Source organism: Hyalella azteca, unplaced genomic scaffold (genome assembly GCF_000764305.2).
Source record: "Hyalella azteca isolate HAZT.00-mixed unplaced genomic scaffold, Hazt_2.0.2 contig9922, whole genome shotgun sequence".
In the NCBI taxonomy this organism is placed as follows: Eukaryota; Metazoa; Arthropoda; class Malacostraca; order Amphipoda; family Hyalellidae; genus Hyalella; species Hyalella azteca.
The window spans coordinates 338175-348662 of record NW_025939978.1 but is presented as its reverse complement, the minus strand read 5'-3'; the positions used below and the strand labels follow the sequence as shown (position 1 = coordinate 348662).

Genomic DNA, 10488 nt, shown 5'->3' with positions numbered 1-10488 from the left:
TTTTTATTGCTGAAGCTCAAATACATATCATGGGCAGGGTGGCCCAGTGGTTAAAGTTCAGAGTACCAAGATTGGCGCAGAGAGGCGCGGGTTCGATCCCAGCTCTGAGCGCCAGTTTCTGGTCAGAATCGGCATGGAGGCCGGGCGGTTAAGCACAGCAGAAATTGTAGCAGTGCGTTGCGAGTTCGAGACCTCAAAATGCTGTGATTGTTCTGCGATGTTAAGAAGCAGCGACAGGCCTACGGCCTATTAAACGCTGAAACCGCTATTACCGCTATTATTATTAAAAATAAATTGCACGTAAATCGCAGCTATTGCACCATCAAGTGGGAGATTTAGATGAACAGTGAGCTTAAAAACAAACAAATCAATTAACTTCAGAGCTTTGTAGTACTCGTTATATGCTATGGCACACGCTATGTGTATGCAACATTGAAACATCCTTCAATCCTCCTGTTTCTATAATGCTTGTGTGTAAAAATGACCTTAATAGCGGTCCAAAACTCTCCCACTAACTGAAATAATAATAGTAAATAATAGTTGTGCCAGCGTATAAGATTACGCTATTAAGCCTGTAGCTGGTTCTGAACATCACAGAATTTTTCGAATGACGTTGCGGGCTTCGAACACACAACTCGCTGTTCCACTATCCGCTACACGGGGCGCGTGCCGGAGGCCAGCTTTGCCAAACTTCACACTTAGTTCATATTCCTTTACATAGGTAGGAACGCCAGGGTGCATAACGGTACCAACTGCAACCTTTCTCCACCCAAAACAAACCTGAGCGGACCTAACCTAACCTCATTGGCTGCAAGAAGTTTGAAAGGCGGTCCATGTGTGCTGGTAGAGCCAGTCATTGGCTGCAAGAAGGTTGTGAGCCGGGACAGCGTGAATAGGTTAGGTTTTAGTATGCTTTCATTTCTCCTTTGTTAAGATCGGTGGCAGTTTAGGGTTACTTGTCGAATCTACTTGGAGTCGTCCTTAACTTGAACCTTACACAGTGCTAATATTGTTTTGTCATTACGATGTGTAATATTTATAAAATATTTTATAAATATATTTGTAAAATATTTTATGCACGAAGTTGCGAATTATGGTCACATAAAAATCATTGTTGGCTTTATAAAGAGTCATGTGTATTCGGGACCCTTGTTAACTCTTCAGTATAAAATTGAAAACTCCATGCGGTCATTGACTGTCACCAGCCCTACCGAGAGACAAGCAGATGAACCTTCTAAATAAATCAGTTGTCTGCCTACTCCATGTTTATCGTAGTTTGCTCCCCACTCCGTGATATCCAACACCGAGCCCACTCAGAAGCCTGCAGTTTGCTGCATACTCCCTATAGCCAACCGAGTTCAATCTAAAGACTGGAGTTAGCTGCCCACTCCGTATTACCCAACACCGAGTTCAATCTACAGACTGGAATTAGCTGTCCACTCCGTACCGTATTACCCAACACCGGGTTCACTCTAAGTCTAAAGACAATAGTCTTTAGAGTGTACTATGAAGATTAATAGTTAGCTGCCAACTCCGTATTACCCAACACCGAGTTCAATCTAATGACTGGAGTTAGCTGCTTAATTATTCCGTATTACCCAACACCGAGTTCAATCTAAAGACTGGAGTTAGCTGCTTATTCCGTATTACCCAACACCGAGTTCAATCTAAAGACTGGAGTTAGCTGCCCACTCTGCATTTCCCAAAACCGAGCCCATTGTAAAGACAGGAGTTAGCTGCCCAGTGCCCACTCTTTGTCACTATTTGCAGGGCCAAATTGAGTTTTATTTCATTTTTCAATGCCATCCATTTATCTCATTATAAAATCTTTATTCTATTTCTTATTTTATATCAGACAAAAAATAAAATCTCCACTAATATGAGCTGCTCCCCGCATTTTATATACACTCGCACAATACTTATCAATAAATATTATGCTAACTTTGTATGAAATATCTTGCTAGCTTTAGATGGAAGGGACCTTTTTTATTCCATATTTACCTTGAAACCTAATCTCGCATTTTACAAGCAATTATAAACTTCCTCATCCGTTCCTCTCATCTAATTAGTGGCGCGCCCATGGTGCTAGATACTAAAAAAGAACCTTGTCTTCTGCGGTGGTTTGGTAACCCAAGTTTTTTAAGTACTAGTAGTTTTTATGTCGGAACGACTGAAAATTAGAATCACCAGTTAAGTTAGAGGCAGTGTAATACAAGCGTTCCAAAAGCAAATTTCCTAAAAAAATTCCAAGCCCCCCCCAATGCAACCTATTCTAAGAATCAGATCATAACCTCCTTTTTACCATACTACTATCTAACTTCACTTCTTGTTGTTTGTCTGTCTATCACAAATTCCCGATATTGCAATTCCTGGTTAACTTGCGATTTAAGCAAACAAGTGATTTTAATAATTATATCCCATAAATCTTATAATAGATATTTAACACACTTTTACCTGTCCAATCGATCCGAAATTTCGCACACATGCGCAAAGTCAGAGACAATGCTTGAATCGAATGACAGAATAAAGAAAATAATTTTAATTTTTAAAATAATTTTTCATTTAAACTTATGTTTTAAGAAGGAGCTGAACTCACAAGCCGTATGAACTACATCGCTTGACGACGCTAGAAACTCGCTTCCAGATTTAAGTTCGGAGTTATTTCTAACAAGAATTTCCTTGTCCATTCCTTTTTTTGCAAACAAATTATATTCTTTCGCTCATTGTGTGTCATTACTGACGCTCGCTTAGAGCACTTCAGAAATATGACTTCAGTTTTCATGCTGCCTTGTTGCAAGAATGTCGTGCCAGACAAGCAGATTCTTACAGTTAGCAAAAAAAATTATTTCCTGCGTATCAACTTAAATTTTATTGATCCGCTCGTTTGCCTATCACCATCGTCTACGATTGTTGTTTCTAGTAATTAATTTAATTTTATAATAAACACACGAAATTTTGGTTCGGTCTACGTGCTCCTTCTTTCCTCGTGGATACCAACACCGCGAGCCTGACTCGAAGCTGTTCTCGCAGGCATTTGTAGCCGAAATTGTTCTCGGCTGAAATTGTTCTCGGCTGAAATTGTTCTCGGTTGTATAACCTGACTGATGAGAAAAATCTCAATTAATTCTGAAGCACATACTGAGCTTCAGAATGCCTTTTCTAATTATTTGATGACGACGATAAACAAATTCACGAGGAGAATAATTATGGAAGGATGTTCGTACAAGCAATATATTCTCAATCCTTCATTTTAACGCTCTGCTTAACAAAATAATATACATATATTTCTGCATTCATCAGAATATTGCTCTTTGGTACATTTTATCATTGAAAAAATTCCTTTATCTTTGATCATTTACACCTAGATTTCCTGAATTAAGAATTTTTTAGCTTGGATCTTGTCCTGAAAATATTTTAAAATTCAGATAAATTGTATAAATATGGTTAGATAAACTTTTTAACAATTTTTTTTCATTTAAAATTTTGAAAAATTTTTTTTACTATTTTTTTGATTTTAAAAGGGTTTTCAAACCCTTTTAAAGGGTATTTTCATTTAAATTTTAGAAAGTTTGATTATTGAGGAATTATTGTTAATTAAGAATCCCTAGTATCAAAAGCATGATAAACGAAGGAATAATTTTTCTCTATTTCAGAGCAGAGAATTCAGTTATATGGGATACAACTTGGCGTAATTTGGACGCGATAATAAAAAACAATCTACGATAAAGAGCACTATGAGCTATCAAAATGACAATTTTTGATAGAAGGCGAGTAGAGAAGCCAGCGCTATTTTGAGTCGTGATGTCAGCGTTCATCGTGAGCCTTTTCCTCCTGTATAATCCCGCTGCTGTACAGGCTTCAATTTAGTTCTATAGAACACAGATAAAATTATGACAAAACTCTCTCTGGGATCAACACTTAATGTGAGCCCTATGAAATGAGCATGTACTAATTTAATAACGTTAATCGAACTAATTTCGTAATAAAAAAATTTCATTCCACAAATGATTTTGATGTTTGCCATTTATATTAAATGATCTGATAAATTAGTTTATATCAACTGAACGTTAATGACCCCATATGACTTCCGGCTAGGAAGATAACATTTACGTAATGATAACATTTAATGGATGAAGCCAGAGAACTAACTGCCGAGGAACAAAATGCTTAGGATTTCTCAAAATAATTATTCTTCGAAGCTTCATATACCGCTTAAACTTCCAATTTTTGAGAGATTAATTTATATATGTGTTGCAATTAACGTTTTTATTTTTTGCTTGTTAGTAAAAGAATGATATAAGCATTAGAGAGAATAATTTTCCTCTGTCATTCATGTACAGGAAGACCGGTAAATAAGCCTTCTATTTTTCGCAATATGGCATGGCGATAGTTGAACGAACTGCAAATTTTCTAAGATAAAGAGTCTCTAAGTCATACAAATTAGGTTCCTTATTGCCTATGAAGATAACACCAAATCATTGACACAGATCTTCCAAGAAACTATGGAGCGACTATCCCGGTTTTTACAGCTTCTGAATATCGGCCAAAGATCTCAATTCCCTAACAAAATTCGGGGACCGCCTATAGTTTTCGGCCGAATACCCACTACACTCGGCGCAAAGTTTTTCTTGGTCTGCTGGGCCACCCGATCGAAATCAGTTTCTAGTCAGAGTCACCTATCCGACTTCATAGCCGCCTGGGAGTATGATAAGGGATGGCCGAGCCGAGTCAAACCGAGCTGGCAGTCTGCCCAGAGGCTGCCTTTCGAACCAAGAGCCGGAGCGGACATATAGAGAAGCTGATTTACGTGCGGCCCTATGCACGGATGCGCACGCCTCTAAATTTCGTTTGGATTGTTGTTATAGTGAGCAGAATGTTTTCCTACAAACTCGTGATACTTAATTAATAGCGAGTCATAAATTTGATTGCAGTTAAACCACAACATTGGCTGGTTGATCATATATTTCATTTCTCTTTTTATCAACGAAGCAATTTCAAGAATATATAAACTCTTGCAACTTATGAAGGTGTTAATAGCATTGCTATATAATGAGGGGAGATCTTCTATCGTGCGGTTCAATTCTTGGAGCTCGTTAACAATGAGTTGCATCTGCCAAACTGCCACAGATGCAAAATTTCAAGATTTTGGCGGTTGATGAGCGTTTAAATTCTTGACTAAATGCGTATAAAATTATTTCGCGTAATAAAAACGGATATTGGAAATCCCATTGCGGAAAATTAAGCTATAAATGTTCATGTGTGAAATAACCTTCAATTTATAATAATTTTATACCCAACAGATCTAATTGTGATGAATGGGGTACTGATAACTGTAAAAATATAAAATAAAATATAGACGCACAGTTGTAACAATAATTTAACGATATTTCTACAAACAAAAAGTCACGAGTCGATGGAATTTTAAATATATTTTCGCATAAATTAAAGTTATAGAAGCGGTATTTTGAATATCAAGTGCGATGATTAACATGCAAATGTGTCGAAATCGCCAATTTAGAAAAATTATGAAAATGACCAAAAAATCAGCAATGCGAATCATGGCAACGCTGACGTACATAACGGTTTTTATATTAGGCCTATTTTTTCTAAAATATTCAACTCTTGAAAGAAGCGCTCGCGCATTTTCAGGATCAAGTGAATTTGTTCCCAACAGCCGAAGAGTCATCGGCTTTAGAGGTGAGAAAATATCCCAAGCTAGGACTTTGTCACGAGGGCGATAATGTAAACTGGTGCATTAGTACATATAACAGATGGTTTTGTCTCTACAACAAAGGTGTATCTTCATAAAATAAAACGTTTCGGAGTCCAGCTCCAACCACATATCAACAAATCTAGAAAGTGTATCTAATTTGACTCACTGGTAACTATCGATCATCTATTCAAGAACCAGCTGCACTGGAATGAACGTGCATATTATGCTACAAAATGAATTTGACGAACCTCTCTTAGAGAACCAAGAAGTCTCAAAGGATCATTCCAACATTGTATTCAAACAATGCGTATTCTTTAATTAACACGAAACTACCACAATGCAGCTCAGTTTTTCTCATGTCATATATAGATGATAATTAATCGGAAAATAAATTTCTCAGATATAAACTCGGAGGAGACTCGGTCGGACGATCCACGCCTGATTGACCTCATCCGCAAACTCTACCTGATACCGGCCTCCGCTGAGCCGTACGCGCTTAGTGGCCAGATGTATCTCTCGGACGGCCAGTCTAAAGTTGTCGACAAATTGTTTAAACAGAAAGTAAGTAAATTTTCTGGCTAAATCAAAGATCAAAATTGAATTAGCTGACAGAATAAAAGTATCAAACAGAATGTTCCTATAGGATCTTAGCCGCAGACTTAAGAATATTGTAATACATAGAACGTATAAGGGTCGAAAGAAAGTTACACCGCCATCCATTTCCACTACATTACTATGGTTTCCTCGGACATCCTCTAAAGCCGGACCAACCATTTGAAGGCATAATCTAAAAAATTTGTTAAGATTGTCTCTAAATTTAGAAATTAAGTCTATTCCACAGAAATTCTGGAACGGGAATTGTAATCACGATTAATTACTGAACAGTTTTCAATGAGACTACTTCATACAGTAATTAAAGTGATGTATATTGTTTCAACATAAAATTAATTGAAAGCTTTACTTTATTTCATGTATTTAAAACACAATACCGCTTGCAATGCTATTTGTTATTGCTTATCTTGAAATTAAAAGTTCTACAATACTCCTTCCATCAAATTTCAAGTTTCCAGGATTCATGTCGACGAGAGTTCTATTCTACTGTATTCCGCTTATTTAAAGAAGCCCTCATTCCACTAAGAACCAGTAAAATATACTAACCGACAGCAATGCACGATTAAAAAGGAATTTGGGGAAAGTATTTGGAACATTTGAAAAAAAAGTGGTTCTGTCTCTTCACGCAACATCACAGTAACTCTAGTTGAGCGTCTTCGGTGTGTGTCCGCAAACTTTAACACTTCGACGCCGCTTCGATTGTTGGCGCCGCACATAAGGTGCAGAAAATTTCCCACCACTAAAAAGAATAATAAATAGGGAGAAAAAAAATGGTACATTATTCATAAATTAGTTTTTAACCTTGAATTTGATGCATAAGCACATGATTCAGTACAATTTCCAGTCATCTCACAATGTTCTAATTCCTACTCAATTTCCACGCACACAAGGTGACTACGAAAATAAGACTTAGCCATGTTCTACCTCGCCGTTGCAGACATAAGGGGTGACGACAAAGATAAGATATACCCATGATCTACCTCACCGTTGCAGACACACGGGGTGACGACGAAAATAAGACGTACACTTGTTCTACCTGACCGTTGCAGACACACGGGGTGACGACGAAAATAAGACATACCCTTGTTCTACCACACCGTTGCAGACACACGGGGAGATTATGAAATAAGACATACCCTTGTTCCACCACACCGTTGCAGACACACGGGGTGTAGACGTAAGACATACCCTTGTTCCATCACATCGTTGCAGATACACGGGGTGACGACGATAATAAGACATACCCTTGTTCTATCACATCGTTGCAGACTCACGGGGTGTTCGTCGAGTGCGGTGCATACGACGGCGAGTTTCTCTCGAATACTCTGTTCCTGGAACGCTTCCGGGCCTGGACTGGCCTGTTGATGGAGCCCGAACCCAGCAACTTCGAGGCTTTGAAGAGACGCCGTAGAAAAGCTTTGATATCAAACTCTTGTCTATCCAATAAACCTCATCCAAGTGAGGTCGGTTTGTTGACAATTCCCTTTGTACTCGTCTCTTGTAATTGTGTGAGAAAATGACAAATTCTTTAGTCATTTCCTTACACTTTAACCTTCTTGAGTACTTACAATATTAAAGGTTCGAGTCTGGGCGCAAACCAACTACGGAATGACTCATGCTGAACCATTCCCATTGAGTTAAAACAGACATTATAGTAAGTAATCAACCGAATTCTAAAAATCTTATTTTCTTCCCCAGTTCATACTGCGTCAAGAACGCTACCTGAGCGAAACTCTGGACGTTACGAACATAAGTTACGATCGTCAGACTTTCGGAACAGGACTTACGGGAGACGTGAGCTACAAGATAGTGCAATGCTTCCCCTTCTACACTTTCTTACTGGCCACTAACATCACCGCCATCGACTACTTCAGCCTCGATGTTGAGGGACAGGAACTCAATGTGCTCAAGACGATCCCGTGGCACCAAGTGGATATCAAGGTGAGGAGATGATGCGGATTCGGAATTAAAGCAGAAATTGGGTTATCGCTGATTGCGATATCGATTAGATTTTGATAAATTCAAGATTCTAGAAAGTCAACTGCCATACATTATTACCCGTGTTATCTTACCAATTAATTTTTCTTAATATATTCACCAACATTTTTTGTGTTTGACCGTTTTAGTTTTCGCCGTAGTAACGTTTTAAAGACAGCAAAAATTTTATGTGAATTGAGCTCCAATACAGTATCATCCACACCTCACCGATATGTGTACCTGGTGCCACAATAACGTGGTCTCATGAAGCAACATATTCGAGTTCTTTCTTACTCTAAGCCATCTCTAAGCCAACAGATCGTTTTGCTTGGGAGTTAAATTCCTCTTACAACTTACTTATCTTTCTCCATAGGTGATGAAGTAGCATTTAATGTCAGACATGAGGTGTGCACTCTTCCTACTTGTCCGTGTGTAATGACAAGAAACACAACTTCAAACAACGGAAAGATAATTAAAATAATCAAGTCTCCGTTCAGCAGGTGGTAGTAAATCAAGAAATGAACTTGACATTACTAATGTCTTCCTTATACGATAATCAAGCCTCGTGTTCTACAGGTGATCTCAGTAGAGTACCAGCACGTGGAGGGAGGGAAGGCGGCCGTCAACGCCCACATGGAGGCGGTAGGGTACGTGGTCCACGAAGAAGTCACTGACCCCTCAGGCAACCCCAGTGACGTGGTTTACGTCAGACGAGATCTCGTCGACCGATTTGGTCTTGCGTAGTTATGATTAATGCACTGTGAGCTGCTGATTATTGGACTTGTGGAAGCGTACAATACTCTTAAGGTGATTGCATACTGTGAATAATTCTTTTTTCGGTTTATTTAGTGTTGACGACTGGAAGGTAGCATATACAAAATATATTTTAGTTGTATTACATCTAGCAGCGGTCAATTTCGGTCTATCCACCGCTAAAGATTAAGATAAGATGACGTTACAATAATTTCACTTATGTAAGTATCGGAGAGAAAAGCTGAGCAATTTTTTTCGGTTAACTTAATAAATTGGTATGAATTCATGTAATTCAAATAAAAATTTAATTTTTACTTCAATGGCGGTATATTTTTAGGAGTCGGCGATTCAAGCTGACTGATAATATAAATACCAATCTAACCTTATTTATATTTTCGAAAGGGATAGCTATTCAAGGTGCATTGAAATCGCTGTATATTATTAATTTTATAAAATATGTTATGCACGAAGTGGCGAATTATGGTCAGATAAAAATTGAAGCTAGCTTTATAACGAGTCATGTGTAAAAGAGACTCTTCAGTATAAAATTAGAGACTCAATGCGGTCATTGACTGTCACCAGCCCAACCGAGAGACGTTGCAGACGAATCTTCTAAATACGACAGTTGTCTGCCCACTCCATGTCTATCAATACAGGGCCCACTTAAAAGCCTTTAGTTTGCTGCCCTCACAGTATTACCTAATACCGAGCCCACTCAAAAGACTGCAGTTTGCTTCCCACTCCGTATTACCTAATACCGAGCCCACTCAAAAGCCTGTAGTTTGCTGCCCACTCCGTATTACCTAATACCGAGCCCACTCAAAAGCCTGTAGTTTGCTGCCCACTCCGTACTACCTAACACCGAGCCCACTCAAAAGACTGCAGTTTGTTGCATACTTCCTATTACCCAACACCGATTTCAATCTAAATACTGAAGTTAGCTGCCCACTTCGTATTACCCAACACCGAGTTTAATCTAACCCACTTCGTATTACCAACATCGAGTTCAATCTAAAGACTGGAGTTAGCTGCCCACTTCGTATTACCCAACACCGAGTTCAATCTAACCCACTCCGTATTACCCAACACCGAGTTCAATCTAAAGACAGGAGTTACCGGCTCACTCCGTATTACCCAACACCGAGTTCACTTAGGGACAGGAGTTAGCTGCCAACTCCGTATTACCCAACACCGAGTTCACTTAAGGACAGGAGTTAGCTGCCCACTCCGTATTACCCAACACCAGGTTCAATCTATGAACTGGAGTTAGCTGCCCATTCCGTATTTCCCAGAAACGACCCCAATCATAAGCCTGCAGTTTGCTGCCCACTCCGTACTACCCAAAACCGAGCCCATTCAAAAGGTAGGAGTTAGCTGCCCAGTGCCCACTCTTTATCCCTACATGCTGGGCCCAATTAAGTTTTATTTCATTT

General features: G+C 38.9%; 1 protein-coding gene across 1 annotated transcript in view; it reads left to right on the top strand.

The window, feature by feature from the left end:
- LOC125178464 overlaps nucleotides 1–9046 on the top strand; it is a 12021-nt gene extending 2975 nt beyond the window's left edge. Inside the window, exons 4-8 of the mRNA XM_047882220.1 lie at nucleotides 5675–5697; nucleotides 6114–6274; nucleotides 7594–7788; nucleotides 8024–8266; nucleotides 8879–9046. Coding sequence (XP_047738176.1) covers nucleotides 5675–5697; nucleotides 6114–6274; nucleotides 7594–7788; nucleotides 8024–8266; nucleotides 8879–9046 — 790 coding nt within the window. The remainder of the gene's footprint in view (nucleotides 1–5674; nucleotides 5698–6113; nucleotides 6275–7593; nucleotides 7789–8023; nucleotides 8267–8878) is intronic.
- The last annotated feature ends 1442 nt before the right edge of the window (nucleotides 9047–10488 follow it).